The following is a 20,758-nucleotide window of genomic DNA, read 5'->3' as shown; positions in this document are numbered from 1 at the left end:
ATCCCCTCGCACGTATGAATCCTGGCTGGCCTCTCTCAGCTCACTGTTGGCCTCATCTTCACCACAAGTGTCATTGCATGTGGTTCTGTGTGGGAATTATTGTAGCCTGTCTTTAAAAAAAACTTCATTCTCATTTTCACACTGAGAATTGCTGCTTATCAGCGTCAAAATGACAGGAAAGAGCACTCATGTTCTGTGCTGTGAACAAGGGGAGTTTTAGGAAACTGGTCAAAGGAGATGAGGAGTACTCAGAGCACAGCAACAAAATCTGAGACACACATGTCACTCCCTGCTGGGCAGGGTAATTTTGCACTGATGGGAGGGTGTTGGGGAAGGGAAGAGGCCGTCAGCCGGACTGGTGCACACTGTGAACATTCACTGAAACACACCCTGTTGGCACTTACGAAGCATTTGCCCCTTTCGAAGACATTTGGACTTAAGAAGGCAGAGTTGCAAGAAAATGTAATGGGCCACACCACAGGGGAAGGCGGTGGATTGCAAGTCTCAAGCCCAGGGTTCTCCCCTCCTCGCTCCAGTTGTGTGAAAAAGTCATTTCCTAACTCCTGTCCAATGTCCTCTGAGTTCTCGATTTTGTCCCAACTCTAAACCTGAATGGTCCAGCGAGCATTTCTATAAAATGCCTCCACAGTGGCCACTGGGAGGGGAGTGACCTCCACGCAGTGACTGCCTGTCTGGGTGTTCCCAGGCCTTCTGTCCTGTGAGACAGAGCTGCCTTCTTACATGCAGCCCTCTTCTGCTGTGCAACTCTACCTCGATCTTAGCTGAGAAGATCAACAGAGAGCAATTCAAGCAAAATCATAGTAAACTTACCAAAACAAAACAAAAAACAACCACTTTGGAGACCTTTCTGAGGACTTGAGCTTTTATCATGGGGCAAACATAAATGATTTTCAATCAGTAACTTCATCTAAGAGGGCTGTTGAGGCAAAATATCACACTCAGGCACTGAAGAAGGGCAGAATTCTTGGTTGCTTCCTCCCGTGTCAAGTCAGTGAGCCGATGCTTTCTGAAGATTCTCACACACGACTTTGATACAGGATTTCAGTGAGTCTTTTTCTGAGCCACTGATACAAAAAGCATACTGTGGAACAGTGTCTTGTCTCAATTCTGCAGTCGCTTCTGTACATGTTTGAAGTCCCAGACCCCAGGAGGAGAGACAATCAAATTAGCCAAAGGTAATTTGTGAAGACTGGCCATGGGAGGTGGTGGCTAAAAGCCCTCTGGCCCCTGCTCTCTGAGCATGCCCACACAATGTCCTGGGCCACACTGACTGCTGAGAAAGAACATCTCAGGGCTTGGATCCCCTGTTCAGAGGACACATGCTCTTCCACCCAGTCACGGAACAGTAGAGGAATGGCGGCTCCATGCTGTGTCTTGCAGAGCTCTCAGTCTCTGCACTTAAGGCTCCAGGTCGGCCTGGATGTGAAGGCTCTTCAGTGTCATCACGTGGATGACAGACAATAGGAATCCTGCAAATGAGCAGAAAAGATCTGATGATGAAAGTTTCTTCTGAAGCTATCACAAACTCAAGTCAGTGAGTTGCTTACTAGCTTTTTTTTTGTTTTTTTTTTTCTTTGGTTTTGTTTTTTGTTTTTTTGAGACGGAGTCTCGCTCCGGCCTTGAAGTGCAGTGGTGTGATCTTCTCTCACTGCAGCCTCCGCCTCCCGGGTTCACGCAATTCTTCTGCCTCAGCCTCCCGAATAGCTGGGACTACAAGTGTGCGCCACCACGCCCGGCTAATTTTTGTATTTTTGGTGGAGACGGGATTGCACCATGTTGGCCAGGCTGGTCTCGAACTCCTGACCTCAGGTGATCCACCCACCTCGGCCTCCCAAAGTGCTGGGATTACAGGTGTGAGCCACCGCGCCCGGTCAGACGCGCTCGTTTCTAGGAGGGACGGACTTGGAGGTTCCAAGGAGAAGGCGTCGCCTGGTCCCAGGAAGCGCCCAGGTGCCGCGTCCCTCCATTTCCCCATCTCCTGCGGGCCCCTCCCAGGGCGGGCTCCAGGCCTGTCCCGTGCGCCTGCGCACGAGCCTCGAGGTGGGCGGGGTTCCAGCGCGCAGCCGGCCGCCCTCAACCGCTCGCTCCCAGCTTCAGTTGCCGGTGGTTCGGGGCAGGGAGAGGGCGCAGCGCGAGCAGAAAGGGCGGTTACCCAACGGCCTTCGGTCTCATGGCGTCCTCCGTGGTGTTACCTAAAAATAAAGTTATTAGTGATTAGAAGGTAATCGCCTCCTGGTCATGCTTCCACTGGTCACCAGTGTCTGCGGAGCGACCCCATCCTTGTGGCCAGGGCAGGCCTGTGGCAGCGCTCAAGGCGGGAGCGTTCCTTAGTGGGGGCTCTGCGGGACGCCCAGGCCCTGCTCCTTTCCCATGCTCGCCTGGCCTTGAAGTGAAGGGGGAAATTTAGCAATGCAGTGGGAACCCCAAAGTTTGTCTCGGCGGTGCCGCTCACGTTCCAAACAATGCAAAAGCTTGAGGAAAACCTCAGCAGTTGAAACGTGTTGCAGTTCAGCACAGAAGTAGCGCCTGTCCTCGTAAAATCAGTGAAGTTCTCCCGGACGACCTCATTTGAGTGAGTTGTCAAGCTTGTTGACTTAATCAGAATGATCAGCCAGCAATGCATGTTCCAATACGCTCATTTGCCAATGATATGAGCAGCTGCAAAGTGGAAGAACAGGCCTTTAGTCATAGTCTGTTGACTTGGTAGCACAAGTTGGTTGTGGATGCAAGAGTGTGGCCAAAGTCAAGAAAAGCTTCTATGAGAATCGCTTGCTTATGTGGAATTTACAATAACAAGTAGTGTATATCATTATTTGCAAATTGTAGACTACACGTGTATTATATCTAAAATTTACTGCACACACGTGTGTGTCTTCTTGGGCAGTTGGGTCAGTGTGTGTACTTGAAAATGTGAGAAAGATTTGTTTTGCATTTTGGGGGTTGTGAGATTTGTGGGGGTGGCTGTGTGTATGTGAAAATGTTTATATGAATTCTAGTTTGGAATTTGATATGCATTTAATTGGTGAGAATCTAATGTGGATTCACCTGTGTGGGTTGGTGGTGCCTGTGTGGGTCGGTGGTGTCTGTGTGGGTCGGTGGTGCCTGTGTGGGTCGGTGGTGTCTGTGTGGGTCGGTGGTGCCTGTGTGGGTCGGTGCTGCCTGTGTGGGTCGGTGGTGCCTGTGTGGGTCGGTGGTGTCTGTGTGGGTCGGTGGTGTCTGTGTGGGTTGGTGGTGTCTGTGTGGAGATTGCAGATTAAAGAAGGTCATAATTGGGCTGGGCACGGTGGCTCACGCCTGTAATCCCAGCACTTTGGGAGGCTGAGGTGGGCAGATCACTTGAGGTCAGGAGTTCAAGACCAGCCTGGCCAACTTGGCGAAACTCCGTCTGTACTAAAAATACAAAAGTTAGCCAGGCGTGGTGGTGCGCACTTGTAGTTCCAGCTACTCAAGGAGGCTGAGGCAGGAGAATTGCTTGAACCCGGGAGGTGCAGGCTGCAGTGAGAGGAGATCACGCCACTGCACTTCGAGGTGGGAGCGAGACTCCATCTCAAAAAAAAAAAAGAAAAGAAAAGAAAAAAGAAAAGCAAAGAAGGTCATTCTTAACCATTCATAACTGCTTTTGTGAGAGTGTGTAAGAGTGAGTGTATTTGGAGGATATGAGGTGTAATATATGTATACAAGAAGAATTAGGATTAGATATTTGCAATCTGGGTTGTGAAGATGTATTTTCCATGTGTTTCCTCAGATGAATGTTGGGGATTTATATTTGTCTAATGTTTGGCAGATTTGGAAGAATTACCTTGTTGTGCGTATGGGCAATAATAGAGAAAGTGCTTGTGTCTATTTTTGTGGATGTACACTGTGGTTTACATATTTGGGGAATGTAGGAAGACCATATGTGTGCTCAGAATATGTTGCATGGTTGTGTGTGTTTCTTTTCATGATTTTCAGGGGTTGCATATGGCTATTTCAGTGTGTGAGGGCAGATCCATGACTACTGGGGGACTGGTAGAATGAATGTGTGCAGTTGTGAGGTAGAGTTTGTATGATTCTGTGTCTTGGAAAATGGAGGAGTTATTTCTGTGTGAGCATTTGGAAGTGTGATTACATATGTGCAGGTATTGTGGGACTGTATGTGTATTTGGGGATATCAGGTGGTATGTTTGCATGTTTGCATATTTGCGGCGTGTTAGTTAATCGCAGATATATTTAAGGCATATAGGGAACTACATGAGTATTGAGTTTGTGTGTGTGTTCAAGGGCATGGCAGTTTAGATGAATGTTTTGTGGAGCTATGTGCTTGTATTTTTCAGTAAGTGGTTATTAGGGTTATATATTCTGGGAATGTCGTATGTGTGCGTCTGATAGAGAGATGGGGTTCTGTGTTTATACAGGAGAGTGAGATAATTGAATTTATATGTATTACAGGTATGTGATATGGTTATTCGTTAGTACTTGGCAATGTGAGAGACACTCCCCTTGTTTACAAAGCGGTGCCCAGCTGGTTTGTGCAAGTGGAGAACATGGTGGACCAGCTCCTAAGGAACAATGACCTGTGCTACCGGTGAGCACTAAGATGTGTTTCTTCATAATGTTTTTTGTCATGTGGTTAGTGTGGCTAACACTTCCCCCAAGTTATAATTTTAATAGCCATCTTTTATTGTGTATTATAATACACCATGTTGGCCAGGCTGGTCTCGAGCTCCTGATCTCAAGTGATCTGCCTGCTTCAGACTCCCAAAGTGCTGGGATTACAGGTGTGAGCCACTGTGCCTGGCCTTCTTCAGGTAATTTGAAACAGTTTATAACAAAAATTTTAAAATAGACTACAACGAAGTAGAAGACAGACCACCACATAGAAAGTAGAATGAAGTTCTGGGCTAATATAATTATGGGCTAATATAATTATGCTGGCTAAACATCACTAGAAGCGGCAAGTTATAACAGAGAATGTAGATTTTGAAGTCAAACACATTTGTTCAGCCCTTCCTTACTGTATAATGTTGAACAAGTTGCTTAATTTCTGAGATGTAACATCCTCCTCCACAAAACGATGTAACAATTATGTTGTAGAGTGTTGTGAGAATTAAATAAAATGACATTGTGTGTATTCTGGATGATACTTAATAAATCTATTCTCTTTCCCTTAAGCTGTTAGTTGAGACAAAAGGGTGACAGAATTATGCAAATTTTGTTGTTGAATATAAGACTTTGTTTCTGAGATTCTCGGAAGTGTGGACCATCAGCATCAGCATCAGCATCATCTGGGAAGCAGTTAAAAATGCAAATTGTCAGCCGGGTGCAGTGGCTTACGCCTGTAATCCCAGCACTTTGGGAAGCCGAGGCGGGCGTATCACGAGGTCAGGAGTTTGAGACCAACCTGGCCAACATGGTGAAACCCCATCTCTACTAAAAATATGAAAATTAGCTAGGCGTGGTGGCGGGCGCCTGTAATCCCAGCTACTCGGGAGGCTGAGGCAGGAGAATTGCTTGGACCTGGGAGGCGGAGGTTGCAGTGAGCCGAGATTGTGCCACTGCACTCCAGCCTGGGTGACAGAGCGAGACTACATCTAAAAAGAAAAAAAAATAGAGTTGGGGTTTCACTATGTTGGCAAGGCCGGTCTTGAACTCCTGACCTCAAGCGATCTTCTCCCGCTTGGCCTCCCAAAGTGTTGGGATTACAGGGGTGAGCCACTGCGCCTGGCAATAGATTTTAGTTTAAGATAAAGTTCTTTTTTGTTTGTTTGTTTGTTTTTTTGAGATGGGTCTGGCTCTGTCACCCATGCTAGAGTGCGATGGCGTGATCTCGGCTCTCTGCAACCTCTGCCTCCCGGGTTCAAGCGATTCTCCTGCCTCAGCCTCCCGAGTAGCTGGGACTATAGGCACATGCCATAATGTCTGGCTAATTTTTTGTATTTTTAGTAGAGATGGTGTTTCACCGTGTTAGCCAGGATGGTCTCGATCTCCTCACCTCATGATCTGCCCGCCTCAGCCTCCCAAAGTGCTGGGATTACATACAGGCATGAGCCACTGTACCCAGCCAGAATAAAGTGATTTTTTTTCCAAAAAAAAAAAAAATTTATTTTGGACCTTTAAAATTAGGCCACGCTATTAAAAAACAAAACAAAACAAAAGTCCACATTCTTATATTCAGCAAATTCATACTAAAATATTCCATTTTTGTAGGATAAAGGCCAAGAAAACTTTACATATGCTACAAGTTTATTACATGTATTTACATGGCTCTTTCTTCCCTAGTTACTTAAAACTTTCACATTATACATCTCTCAAAAGCAAGCTTCCTTTCCCCAAGGTAAGCTTTGCAGAAATGATACGGTCACATTACTATCAGAATAGCTTAGGCAGTGCCGTAATATAAAAATGTTTTGTTTTGTTTTTGAGACGGAGTCTCGCTGTGTTGCCTGGGCTGGAGTGCAGTAGCGCGATCTTGGCTCACTGCAACCTCCACCTCCTGGGTTCAAGCGATTCTCCTCCCTCAGCCTCCTGAGTAAGCTGGGATTACAGGCATGTGCCACCATGCCTGGCTAATTTTTGTATTTTTAGTAGAGATGGGGTTTCATCATGTTGGTCAGGCTGGTCTCAAACTCCTGACCTTGGATCCGCCTGCCTTGGCCTCCCAAAGTGCTGCGATTACAGGTGTGAGCCACCATGCCCAGCCATAAAAATGTATTTTGTAAGCTATTGAGTGACCATTAAATGATATTTAAAAAAAAATGGTATTGGGCCGGGCGCAGTGGCTCACGCCGGTAATCCCAGCATTTTGGGAGGCCGAGGCAGGTGGATCACGAGGTCAGGAGATCGAGACCATCCTGGCTAACACGATGAAACCCCGTCTCTACTAAAAATACAAAAAATTAGCCGGGCATGGTGGCGGGCGCCTGTAGTCCCAGCTACCTGGGAGGCTGAGGCAGGAGAATGGCATGAACCCGGGAGGCGGTACTTGCAGTGAGCAGAGATCGTGCCACTGCACTCCAGCCTGGGCGGCAGAGCGAGACTCTGTCTCAAAAAAAAAAAACCACACACAATGGTTTTGGTGTATTTGTTGGCAGACACCTATCCACTGCATTTAGAGAAAGGGCCACTGGGGTATACTCTGCCTTGTTCTAATAAACTCCAAGTGCCCTTTCCAGTTTCACCACTGTACAATTTACTAAAATGCAACTATTAGGAAAACTTCACATTTTCTTTTGTCAGTGCATCAGGTTGTTGGCATATTACTGGTTTGAGTGCTTCTAGTATACTGAACTTTCAGAAATTTACCTACTTCTCAATCCTGTGTCTTAGCTAGATGTTAACAATCTGATTCACTTTCAGCAATCTACTATCCATGAATAATAATCTTATATTACTATTTTCCTCCAACATTCAATAGAAAAAGTTGATTCCCTTGCCAGTCCCCAAATCTAAACTTGAATGGTTTCACTTAAAAGTTAGTCATTTGAGGCTGGGTGTAGCGGCTCATGCCTGTAATCCTAGCACTCTGGGAGGCCAAGGCAGGCGGATCACTTGAGGTCAGGAGTTTGAGACCAGTCTGGCCAACATGGTGAAACCCTGTCTCTACAAAAAATATAAAAATTAGCTGGGCGTAGTGATGCACGCCTTTAATCCCAGCTACTCCGGAGGCTGAGGCAGGAGAATCGCTTGAAACCAGGAGGCAGAGGTTGCAGTGAGCCGAGATTGCACCACTGCACTTCTGCCTGGGTGACAGAGCAAGACTCTGTCTCAAAAAAAAAACAAAAAAAACAAAAAAAACTCATTTGAGAACACTTAATAGTTAATACAATTATTAATTTAGTACTTTAAGTTGCACTGATGCTATCATTACATCACAGTGCACCCAACACATAAAACAAATAAGATGAAGTCAATTATATTTTTTATATTAATTAACAGTTCTACACAAATACATTAATCCCTTGGTGAATTTGTTTTAGACTAGTTGACAACTATCCGTAAACATAGCTAAATGTAAACATTAGTACTTTATCTTATTTTGTACCTGTACTTTAAGTAAGGTTTTCAGTTACAATGTCATTATTTCCTTATTGGAAGAATTAAAGGAAATAGCTTGGTGGTTTGGGAAGAACACTTGGTGATGGAGGCTCGCTACGTTTGACTCTGGCAAAGTTCTGATTAGCTTGAGATTTAAAGAGTAAGCTGGGACCTGAAAAGTTTAGAGTTCCCATTTTGATTATTTGGAAAATGTTTGTTCTTTCCCCCATCTTGCATGGCCTGCCCTACAGCTGCTGCTGAGTTATATCCCTGTCTTCTTTCTTTTTTCTTATGAAGAATCTTCATCGGGGGATTCTGACTCTTGGTCTATTAAGCTGTTCTTGATTCTACTAACATTTCTAGACTGAGGGGCTGAAATGTTACACCTCTCTCTACCACCGTCTTCAGCTTCTTTGTTACCTGTCCTCTTTGGTAGTGTCAGGACAATAGGTGTTGCTTTCTGACAGATCCTTTCCTTTGTCTCAATACAGAAGTTTTCATGGGCTGAGCTGCTGAGTTCAGCCTGGGAACTGAGGCCACCTTTGGAGTCTCCTCAGCACACAAGTTGGAAAGAAGTCCTAGTGACTTAAAGCTCAGAAGCATGGATGGCAGGGCTCCCTCTGGATGTGGAATCCTCCGTCCCTTTCCAGGGAGGGAACAAAGCCCACAAGCACCGGTGAGTGAACTGCTGACCACCCCCGCAATTTAAAAAATATCCTTTTTTCTCTTATCTTTGCAAAAATAACATGGCATAATATTTATTCCTAGCATCCAGCTACCTAGAGATACCACTTCCCTGTCTCTGCCCATCGTATTATGTCTCCCTGTTTTCTTTTGAAGCCAGCTAAAATCTGTTTTGTAAACTGTTTTCTCCCCACTCAATATATAGTGGGCTTTTTTTTTTTTTTTTGAGACGGAGCCTCCTTCTGTTGCCCAGGCTGGAGGACAGTGGCATGATCTCAGCTCACTGCAACCTCTGCCTCGAGAGTTCAAGCAATTCTCCCCCCTCAGCTTCCCAAGTAGCTAGGACTACAGGCACAGGCCACCTCGCCCAGCTAATTTTTGTATCTTTAGTACAGACAGACTTTCATCACGTTGGCCAGGCTGGTGTCGAACTCCTGACCTCAAGTGATCCACCTGCCTCGGCCTCCCAAAATGCTGGGATTATAAGCGTGAGCCACCGCGCCTGGCCTATAGTGAGCATTTTCTGTCAATCATATATATTCTCCCATAAAATGACTTTAAATATGTGCAATAAATACTACTAAAAGGCTGGGTGTGGTGGCCCATGCCTACAATCCCAGCACTTCAGGAGACCGAGGTGCAAGGATGGCTTGAGCCCAGGAGTTCATGACCAGCCTGGGCAACACAGAGAGACCCCCATCTCCACACACACACACACACACACACACACACACACACACACACACACACACACACATTTAGCCAGGGGTGATTTTATGAATCTGTAATCCCAGCTACTCAGGAAGCTGAGGCAGGAGGATTGCTTGATCCCAGGAATTGGAGACTGTAGTGAGTCATGATTATGCCACTGTACTGCATTCTGGACAAAGAGTGAGACCCTGTCTAAAAAAAAAATTCTGGCCAGGTGCGGTGGCTCATGCTTGTAATGCCAGCACTTTGGGAGGCTGAGGCTGGCGGATCATGAGGTCAGGAGTTTGAGACCAGCCTGGCCAACACAGTGAAACCCTGTCTCTACTAAAAATACAAAAAATAGCTGGGCATGGTGGTGGGCGCCTGTAATCCCAGCTACTCGGGAGGCTGAGGTAGGAGAATCACTTGAAGCCAGGAGGCAGAGGTTGCAGTGAGCCGAGATTGCACCACTGCACTCCAGCCTGTGTGACAGAGCTAGACTCTGTCTCAAAAAACAAAGTTTTACCAAACGAAATTCCATGATTTAGAATCAGTCACCTATTGTTAGTTTATTTATGTAGCTTCCAGCTTCCAATTTTTCTACCACAAATAGCCTTGCTAAACATCCCTGAAAATTAATGTATGCATACATCCTGGATTGTTTTTCTTTTGAATACATTTCTAGATGTGAATTAATGAGACCAAACGTAGGTAAGAAATGGAAAGGTTTGAGTGGGCCCGGGGTGCTGACAGCAGCACCACAACAGCACGGTGACAACGCAGTGGTGGAGGCCTCAGCAGCGCCTATTCCTTTCTTGATTTACTGCATTGCTTCCTCCTGCTTCTCCCCAGTAGTTATTAGTCAGAACTTCCCAGAATAAAGCCGGGGCTCTGATTTTACCTGGACAAACAGTGCCAGAGGTTTCCCCTGAAGGAAAGACTAAACCCGGCAGAGAGACGCAGGTGAGGGTGGGAGCTCCAGAGGGGAAGGGGCACAGGTGGAGCCGGGATCCAGATTACGGATGGATGCCCCTCCCAGGTAGCACCCAGGCCCAGCCCTTCCCCTCCCATGCATGGGAGTGGCAGGAGGTTGTGACAGTGGCCCTGACAACAGGTGGCCAACCGTCCTTTATGCCATTGACCATAGAGTGCTGCAGTCTCTGTCTTCCTTGTTTCTCCTCACCCTCTCTTGCCCCACAGCTTTGGCTCTCCTCCCTTCCCTCTTCACCAGGCCCAGTTGAGTGGGATGAGCCCAGCCTCTGCAAAGCAAAGGCCTCGGGCTGCAGAGCCGCTGCACACCACAGGCATCTAGCTATAGGATGCCCAGGTTGCAGCTTGGGACCAGCCCTTGGAGGAAAAGGTCTAACTCAGTGCTCTTTACCTGCACACTGTAATGGGATGACTGGTTTCTTTTCGTGGTGTTTTTCTTTCTGATGGAAGAGGTCCTGGATATCAGAAAGAACTTTTTTTTTTTCCAGAGACAGAGTCTTGCTCTGTCACCCAGGCTGGAGTGCAGTGGCGCGATCTCAGCTCACTGCAAATCCACCTTCCAGATTCAAGCGATTCTTATGCCTTAGCCTCCCAAGTAGCTGGGACTAGAGGTGTGTGCCATCACGCCTGGCTAATTTTTGTATTTTTTGTGGCGACAGGGTTTCACCATGTTGGCCAGGCTGGTCTCAAACTCCTGGCCTCAAGTGATCCACCCGCCTTAGCCTCCAAAGTGCTGGGATTACAGGCATGAGCCATTGCTCCAGGCCAGAAAGAAGTTCTTGGTGGCATAAGACATCAAAATCAGCTGGCAGCCAGTTCCCCTGTCCTTGCCTTCTGTTTCACTGGTTGTTCAGGGAGTGAAGAGATGAAGCTTTAAGTGCAAGTATGATGCAGGTCACTCACTCACCTGGCATTTTGTGATGTTTTTTCCTTATTCATATTCCCTAAGTCTGATTCTCCTGTTTATATCCTTCACTGCTGTATAAACTTCTCCAGTGCAAGGGACCAGCTCTTACATTTCTTAATGTTGTTTCCTAGATAGATAGATGGATACCTATAGATATATATAATACAAATAATATATGATACATATTTGTATATATTGAATATGTATTTTTTAATATATGACATGCCCACTTGTATACTATTGCTTGAGCAAGAGAAATAGCTAGGAGTAAAACAACAGTGGTCCTGCGTGGCAGTCAGCTGCCTCTCCTGCTCACTGCCACGTGAATCATCACTAATGGGAATGTCCCCTGAGCACTACTGAGAACCAGGGGGATATATAGGTCGATACTTTACCTGGATTACTGCACTTCACATGGCTGAATGCCATCTCCTTAAGTCTCAGCTGAACTTTTACTTCCTCTGGCAAAGTAGTTCTGATTTTCCCCCACAAAACTAGAAAACATAAATCCACAGGAATCCCACTGTTGAATGAACTAGGGAAAGTGCGTAATTTTTAGTAGAGATGGGGTTTCATCATGTTGGCCAGGCTGGTCTCAAACTCCTGACCTCAGGCGATCTGCCCACCTCAGCCTCCCAGAATGCTGAGATTATAGGTGTGAGCCACTGCGTCCGGCCTAGGAAACTTTCTGAACTGCAAAAAGACAAAAACACAATTACAACAGCTCTACCCTGTGTACGTGCTTTAGGAAATAATGCTATTTACCTTCATTTTCACATTTTCAACAATGAACAGGCACGATTTGCTAGTGAACAGGACCCCAATTTATTGTTTCCCTTATTACTATATTTCTCCATTGTTCTTATGATTCTACTTTAAGAAGATATTAATTTAATACTATGGAGTTGTAATTTATTATATTGGATACCTAAAAGGGGTAGAATCAGGTTGAACAAAGAATTTTCTTGGCATAATTAGTACCAATGTTTTGTTTATGAACTGCAGCAGTATTTCCTTTAGACCCAGGCAAGAGGGACCCTGCTCTGAACCCTAGCACCCCAACACATGTTATACACCCCAATACCTATGTTGCTTTTTTACAGGCAAATGGTACTTTCGTCTCTCAGGACCCCATGCCCTATTCTGGCACAGCATGACCTAAAGCCCTAAACACCCACGCTTATGTGCAACGCTGCTCACCAAGAGATACCTCTTGATCTATGCTCCCAAAACACAAGGCATCTGCATCGAAGGTCATGAGAGTTTGTGGGTTGTATGCCATTGATGTCAAAGCAGATACTGTTCCAATTAGAGGAAGGATTCCAGAGGAGGAGGCACTTAGGGAAGAAACAAACATAATTGCCTGCCAAATCCTTACACGTGGATAGCATGAAAGCAATTAGCTCTTGCCAAATTGAAATATTGGTATGCTGAGCATTCATGTTCTTGTCACATTCCAGTTCTGATTCCTGAGGTACTTAAATTACTTTGGTATTCACCACAGTTGCGTATAGGACCTGAGAAACATTTTGTAACACTGAATGATGCATGCTATTCTTACATTTGTATGTATGTAGGATTAGCCCCGTCTCTACTAAAAATACAAAAATTAGCCGGGCATGGCAGCGCATGCCTGTAATCCCAGCTACTCAGGAGGCTGAGGCAGGAGAATTGCTTGAACCCCGGAGGCAGAGGTTGCAGTGAGCCGAGATCGCACCACTGTACTCCAGCCTGGGTGATAGAGTGAGACTCCATCTTGGAAAATAAAATAAGTGAAGGCCAAAAAAAAAAAAAAAAAGCAATATGTATTTTACTTTTTTGCTCATCCCCAAATCACCAGCTTATCATCAGAGCATCTAGACACTTTCAACCATAATAACACTCAATTATCTTGACATTTTGCCTTTTTTTTTTTTTTCTAAGACAAGGTCTCGCTGTGTTGCCCAGGCTGGTCTCAAACTCTTGAGCCAAGTAATCCTTCTGCCTCAGCCTCCTGGGTAGCTGAGTTTATAGGTGCACACCATTGCACTAGCTCCATTTTTAACTTTAGGAGAAATAGAGCTTTAAACCAATTTTAAAAGTTTAACGTTCTGTAATCCCAGCACTTTGGGAAGCTGGGGTGGGCAGATCACCTGAGGTTATGAGTTTGAGACCAGCCTGGTCAACATGGTGAAACCCTGTCTCTACTAAAAAATTACAAAAATTAGCCAGGTGTGGTGGCCCACGCCTGTAATCCTGCTACTTGGGAGGATGAGGCAGGAGAATTGCTTGCACTCGAGAGGTGGAGGTTGCAGCAAGCCAAGATCATGCCACTGCACTCCAGGCTGGGCATCAGAGCGAGTCTCTGTCCCCTCCACACCCCCTGCCAAAAAAAACGTTTAATATTTTAGAAAGGTGCATTTGTCAAGCTAGGAAGATAGAGCATGTTTTCTCTGACAGTTTAATTCGATTTGCAACTTAAATACCTGGATGTAGCATATTTGGGCCTTCTTTTGCATTCTTAGTCTGGGCCCTGCAAGTGTTAGGGGAAGTCTGAACTACTCTAATGGTTTGATTTTATTTAAAAAATTTTTTGAAATGGAGTCTTACTCTGTCACCCAGAGTATAGTGCAGTGGTGTGATCTCAGCTCACTGCAACCTCTGCCTCCCAGGTTCAAGTGGTTCCCCTGCCTCAGCCTCCCGAGTAGCTGGGATTACAGGTGTGCACCACTACCCCTGGCTAATTTTTGTATTTTTAGTTTCACCATGTTGGCCAGGCTGGTCTTGAACTTCTGGCATGAAGTGATCCTCCCTCCTCAGCCTCCCAAAGTGCTGGGATTACAGGCGTGAGCCACCGTGCCTAGCCATAGTTTGATTTTAAACACCAATAACCTTGATATTTTTGAAAGCCTACTTGTTTATTACTTTTCTCTCTGGGACATTGCAGCTATTTTTTTTTTTTAAGAACAACTCAGCAAAATGAAATTCCTGTTTATTGTCGGACAACATTGTTTCACACATACATCAAACAGGCCTCCCCCCAAAAAAATAGCAACTTCATAGACAAAAAAAGGAAAAAAAAAGGTCAGGCGCAGTGGCTCACGCCTGTAACCCCAGCACATTGGGAGGCCGAGGCGGGCAGATCATGAGGGCAGGAGTTCGAGACCAGCCTGGCCAACATGGTGAAACCCCGTCTCTACTAAAAATACAAAAATTAGCTGGGCGTGATGGCATGCGCCTGTAATCCCAGCTACTCGGGAGGCTGAGGCAGGAGAATCACTTGAACCTGGGAGGTGGAGGTTACAGTGAGCCAAGATGGTGCCACTGCACTCCAGCCTGGGTGACACAGCAAGACTCCATCTTAAAAAAATAAAAATAAAAGGAAAGAAAAGAAACCTTTTATCTTTGGCCTTTTTGTTTCTGAGATGGAATCTCACTCTGTTGCCCAGGCTGGAGTGCAGTGGCACGATCTCAGCTCACTGCAACCTCTACCTCCTGAGTAGCTGGGATTACAGGCACCCACCACTACACCCAGTTAATTTTTTGTATTTTTAGTAAAGACCGGGTTTCGCCATGTTGGCCAGGATGGTCTCAAACTCCTGACCTCGTGACCTGCCTGCCTCGGCGACCCCCAAAGAAAGGCCTGGGATTACAGGTGTGAGCCACTGCACCTGGCCTGTTTTTTTTTTTTTTTTCAAAACGGAGTTTCATTCTTGTTGCCCAGACTGCAGTGCAATGGCAGATCTTGGCTCACCACAACCTCTGCCTCCCGGGTTCAAGTTATTCTCCTGCCTCAGCCTCTCAAGTAGCTGGGATTACAGGCATGAGCCACCATGCCCGGCTAATTTTTTGTATTTTTAGTAGAGACGGGGTTTCTCCATGTTGGCCAGGCTGGTCTTGAACTCCCAACCTCAGGTGATCTGCCCGCCTTGGCCTCCCAAAGTGCTGGGATTACAGGCGTGAGCCGCCACGCCAGCCGGCCTTTTTAACCATCTCATACACACTACTTATAGTACAGCTAAGTACATACACAAAAAAGTTACTGGAATGGTGGGAATCAGATTGCTTTTCTGTTGTCGTTTTTGCTTTCTTTTACAAGTTTTTTTTTTTTTTTCTCCTTTGAGATTATAATGAACGTGGTCACAGTCACACCACAAGTAAAGTCAGAAGTAGGACAGGGAACGGTCGGAAGGCTGCTTTGGTCATCCAAGATCATTAAAAGTGGCTGACCCTAACAATATGTACAAAAATATAAAATGTAAATAAAAAACACAAATTTCTTTTCTTAAAGTACTTTTAAGAAAAAAATCAGGGCCTTGGAAATTTTGGTTCTTTTTCCTCCCTTGTTGCAAATTCTTACGGTTTGGGTTGGGTGGTGGAGAGTGTGTGTCATCCGTGGGTGGCACTGCCCATGGCGGGCGGGCCTCAATACTGCAAGGTGACCACCTTTAGATTCTGAGACAGGAAATGGAGGGTGAATAGGTCACGGTGGCCTTTTTTTTTTTCAGTTTAACTTTTCCTTTTTTGCTGTCTAGTCATCCTTGTCGGTCTTCTGCTTGTTGGTATGGACATCATCATCCTCATCATCTTCAGCTGCCGGCTTGTCTGTAGCAGACTCAGCTTCCTCGTCTTCATCTCCATCCTCTTCCTCACCATCACCTTCTTTTTCCTCCTCCTCTTCCTCCCCCCCTTCTTCCTCTTCCTCATCTACCTCATTGTCAGCCTCCTGCTCTCTATTTTCCTCATTAGCATTCCCGTTAGCAGGGCGTCTCTTCCATTTTCCGCCTCTTCCACAACTTCCTTCTTCTTTAAGTCCTTGGTGATGATTTCAGAGCTGGTGTCTAGGGCTGCATCTGACACGGTGGGGCACGTTGGTGATCTGATGCAGGGGATTAAAAAGAAAGCGAGAGCTGGGCACCGTGGCTCACGCCTGTAATCCCAGCACTTGGGGAGGCCGAGGCAGGTGGATCACGAGGTCAGCAAATCGAGACCATCCTGGCTAACACAATGAAACCCCGTCTCTACTAAAAATACAAAAAAAAAAAAAAAAAAAAAAAAAATAGCCGGGTGGTACAAAAAAATTAGGCAAGCGTCTGTAGTCCCAGCTACTCGGGAGGCTGAGGCAGGAGAATGGCGGGAACCCGGGAGGCGGAGCTTGCAGTGAGCTGAGATCGAGCCACTGCACTCCAGCCTGGGCGACAGAGTGAGACTCCTTCTCAAAAAAAAAAACAAACACACACACACACACAAAAACAAAACAAAACAAAAAATAAAAAGGAAGGAAGGAAGGAACGCAAGCATGCACAGTTCAGGGACTCTGGCGATAAAGCTGCCGGAATCCGTGGCGAGCAAGGAGCCCGAGGAGGAACAATGCAAAGATGGCTTTTGAGAACAGCTGGTCGGGATCTTGAAACTATTAAAGCCTAAAATCATTAGCACTGTTTTCTCCCTCTAAGACATATGTGGCTTTTCACTTTATTTTCAACTGAATGCTTTCACTGTTCTGGGTTTAGCAAGCTTTTGGTCTTAAAAATATCCAACAATGCAGGTAAGAGGCCAAATGACTTTATGCATGAAATATTGTTAAGATGAGGCATTTTCCCATAGAAAGGTGACCAGATTTGAGGAAATTATTTAGTCAGTATCAACATTTCTCTGGATTTATATACAGTACAGATTTTACTTTCAGGCTTTCCTAGTAAAGTTTCTAACAGACCTGGAAAGGAGAAGGAAGAGTAACATCTGTTGCAAAACCCTAGTTACATGTAGGACAAATAAGAATCTGGGAGAGAGGTGACTTACTCAAATGACACACTGATTTGGGATATATTGGGGAGAACCATTAATTCTTGTCCATAAGGCTTGATTTAGAATTGTTTTTTATTTTAATGGAAGTTCTGTAGAAAGAAAGGAATACTTGGAAAAACTGAGCCACTTGTAAATACTTGGAAGATGAGAAAAGAGAGTGGTTTAAAATCTTCTTACCGTATTCCTATTCTCCTCCTCTTCCTCCTTCCATCATCATCAGAATCACAGTCAGTCAGTCAAAGTTGGCACTTTATTAGTGTTGAACAAGGTCAGTATGAAAACACAAAGTATAGGGAAGTTGTGACACCCAATGTGTACAATTTCTAAGTTTCTGTTTCACATTTATATAGTTACTTCTCAGTTTCACTTGAATATGGTTATAGAACCATCAGGTTTGATTGCCTGTTGCATGGTAACAAACCAATGCACCAAAACAGTGGGGATTGCAGCAGAGAAAGAGTTGAATAATTGTAGGGCAGCTGAACAAGAAGACAAGATGAGAGGACTCTTCAAATCTGCCTCCCTGAGAGGTTTGGGGATGGGGATTTTAAGGGGTCTGGACAGATGATGGTCTAAAGTATGGGGATTGCTGATTGGTTGAGAAGTTTGGGGGTGAGGTCACGGGACCAGGAGATGCTGAATCGGTTTCTTGGTAGGGGTCTTCAGACCGGTTGGCATCAGCCATTCAGCTGGAATTCAGGATCTGAAAAACACCTTAAGCAATTCTTAGGTAAAAAGGTCTCGTGTCAGATTCTATCTATGGGAGCAGTGGGGGAGCAGGTGGTCAGTGTGCTGCGTGACCCTCGATTGGTTAGCAGCTGCAGGGAGATGAGTCAGAGCACACCAGTGCCTGGTTGATGCCTGACCACAATTCAGCCTAAAGCCTGGCTTGTAATTCTCATTAACCCTGCGAGGGTGGTTTTTCCCTTGGGCTTTTGCCCCATTCTAAGCAACACTTCTATGGATATTTTTGACTACATGTTTTTTGTAGTGCACGCTGGAAAATATTCTGTGTGCTCAGATTATTTTTTTCCAAGACTGTTTCTCATTTATTGAGTGCTTACTCCATGGTAGTTAGGCACTGGCCTGGGCACTGGAAAACAAAGGAATATAACATGGCCCCATCTTTCTCAGCATAAAACTTATCAGACTGTGTCCATTGTGTTTATTTAAGAATATATTTACAATACTAGTGGTTCTGTTTATAGCTATCCATCTTACCTCACCCCCTTCCCCCAAATAAAAAATAAGCAATGTTCAATTTTAAGACACTATCAAGGCCAGGCACAGTGGCTTCCACCTGTAATTCCAGCACTTTGGGAGGCCAAGGTGGGCAGATCACCGGAGGTCAGGAGTTCGAGACAAGCTTGGCCAACATGGTGAAACCCCATCTCTACTAAAAATACAAAAATTAGCCGGACGTGGTGGCAGGCTCCTGTAATCCCAGCTAGTCAGGAGACTGAGACAGGAGAATCACTTGAACCCAGGAGACAGAGGTTGCAGGGAGCTGAGATCACGCCATTGCACTCCAGCCTGGGCGACAGAGCGAGACTCCATCTCAAAAAAAAAAAAAAAAAAAAAAGGCCAGGCATGGTGGCTCATGCTTGTAATCCCAGCACTTTGGGAGGCCCAGGCGGGTGGATCACAAAGTCAGGAGATCGAGACCATCCTGGCTAACACAGTGAAACCCCGTCTCTACTAAAAATACAAAAAAATTAGCCAGGCGTGGTAGCGGGCGCCTGTAGTTCCAGCTACTCAGGAGGCTGAGGCAGGAGAATGGTGTGAACCGGGGAGGTGGAGCTTGCAGTGAGCCGAGATGGCACCACTGCACTCCAGTCTGGGTGACAGAGCAAGACTCCGTCTCAAAAAAAAAAAAAAAAAAAAAAAAAGACACTATCAAGCTACAGAAATCAAGGCAGTGTGATATTGGAGAAGACTTAGACATATAGAATGGAACCCACACATAGATCCTCACAAATATGGCCAATTGATTGTTTTAAATTGTGGTAAAATACATGTAACATAAATTTACCATCATAACCATTTTTAAGTATACAGTTCAGTATGGTTTAATACATTCATATTGTTGTACAACTACTTTCCAGAACTTTTTTGTCCTGCAAAACAAACTCTATTTCCGTTAAACAACAACTGCCCTTTTCTCCTTTCCCCAACTCCTGGCAACCCCCATTCTACTTTCTCTTTCTACAAGCTTGACTATTTTAGGTGCCTCATATAAGTAATCATATAGTATTTGTGACTGGCTTATTTTACTTAATGTAATGTCCTCAAGGTTCATCCATATTGTAGCATTTGTCAGAATTTCTTTCCTTTTTAACACTGAATAATATTCTCTCGTATATGTGTACTACATCTTGTATATCCATTCATTCATGGATGGACACTTGGATTCCTTCTACCTTTTGGCTATTGTGAATAATGCTGCTATGAACATGGGTATACAAATATCTGTTCAATTCCCTGTTTTCAATTCTTTTTTTTTTTTTTTTTTTTTTTTTTTTGAGACGGAGTCTCGCTGTGTCTCCCAGGCTGGAGTGCAGTGGCGTGATCTCGGCTCACTGCAAGCTCCGCCTCCCGGGTTCACGCCATTCTCCCGCCTCAGCCTCCCAAGTAGCTGAGACTACAGGCGCCCGCCACCACGCCCGGCTAGTTTTTTGTATTTTTAGTAGAGACGGGGTTTCACCATGTTAGCCAGGATAGTCTCGATCTCCTGACCTCGTGATCCACCCGCCTCGGCCTCCCAAAGTTCTGGGATTACAGGCTTGAGCCACCGCGCCCGGCCTCAATTCTTTTGGGTATTGTTATACTGTGAAATATATATTTGGTCTTTGTTCCAATTTCCTGGCATACAACTCCTAAGATCCTTGGAATCTCCAAAGTGATGTCTTTTTGTATGCTAATGAGTTGACAGATGGCTGATAGCTTCAAGATGGGGGCTGGTCACCAGAAATGATTAGAAGGTTGGGACTTTTGGCCCTAGCCCCATCCTTTAGACAGGAAAAAGGGGCTCAAGGTTAAGTTGATCACCAGTGGCCAATGGTTTAATCAATTATGCCTACCCAACAAAGCTTCTATAAAAAACTGCAAATGACAGGGTGTGGGAAGTTTCTGAATAGTTGAACTTGTGAAAGTTCCTGGAGGGTGGCATGCCTGGGAGGCTATAAAAGCTCCACATCCGTTTTCATCTTTTACCCTAGGCATCTTTTCATCAGCATCCTTTGTAATAGTCTTTATAAGAAACTGGGAAATGTAAGTTAAGAGTTAAGTGTCTTCCTGAGTTCTGTGAGCCACTCTAGCAAATTAATCGGACCAGAGGTGGGGATCCCCCATTTCTAGCCAGTCAGTCAGAAGTGCAGGTAAAGCAACCTGGGGCTTGAACTTGGCATAGGAAGTGAGGGGCAGTCTTGGGGAGAACCCCACACACTTCTGGTGTCTGAAGTACTCTGTGTTGGGAGAGTACAGTAGGATAAATCAAGTTTGGTTATTATTAGTAGTATATATTATTTAGTATATATTATTATTAATATATACCCAGAAGTAGAATTGCTGGATCATAGTGTAATTCTCTCTTTAATTTTTTGAGGAGCCACCATACTCTTTACCTTAGTGGTTACACCATGTTACATTCTCATGACAACAGTGCTC

The 20,758-nt window shown here is 45.2% G+C and overlaps 1 protein-coding gene and 1 pseudogene across 3 annotated transcripts in view; one reads left to right on the top strand and one right to left on the bottom strand.

Annotated features, from left to right (window-relative positions):
• The first annotated feature begins 2,130 nt into the window (after positions 1–2,130).
• LOC105498889 (major facilitator superfamily domain containing 14B) overlaps positions 2,131–20,758 on the top strand; it is a 119,380-nt gene continuing 100,752 nt past the window's right edge. Inside the window, exons 1-3 of one of the 3 annotated variants that reach the window (XM_011771273.3) lie at positions 2,131–2,242; positions 4,450–4,585; positions 8,526–8,710. In XM_011771273.3, the coding sequence (XP_011769575.1) occupies positions 8,636–8,710 (75 nt within the window). In that variant the 5' untranslated portion in view covers positions 2,131–2,242; positions 4,450–4,585; positions 8,526–8,635. Of the gene's footprint in view, positions 2,594–4,449; positions 4,586–8,525; positions 8,711–20,758 lie in introns of those variants that run through there. The other 2 variants (XM_011771272.2, XM_071077522.1) reach the window with 2 other exon arrangements.
• LOC139358265 (prothymosin alpha-like) lies at positions 15,816–16,717 on the bottom strand (annotated as a pseudogene).

This window comes from Macaca nemestrina, chromosome 14 (assembly GCF_043159975.1).
Source record: "Macaca nemestrina isolate mMacNem1 chromosome 14, mMacNem.hap1, whole genome shotgun sequence".
Classification (NCBI taxonomy): domain Eukaryota; kingdom Metazoa; phylum Chordata; class Mammalia; order Primates; family Cercopithecidae; genus Macaca; species Macaca nemestrina.
The sequence above is the reverse complement of the archived record's forward strand: the minus strand, read 5'-3'. Positions and strand labels throughout refer to the sequence as shown.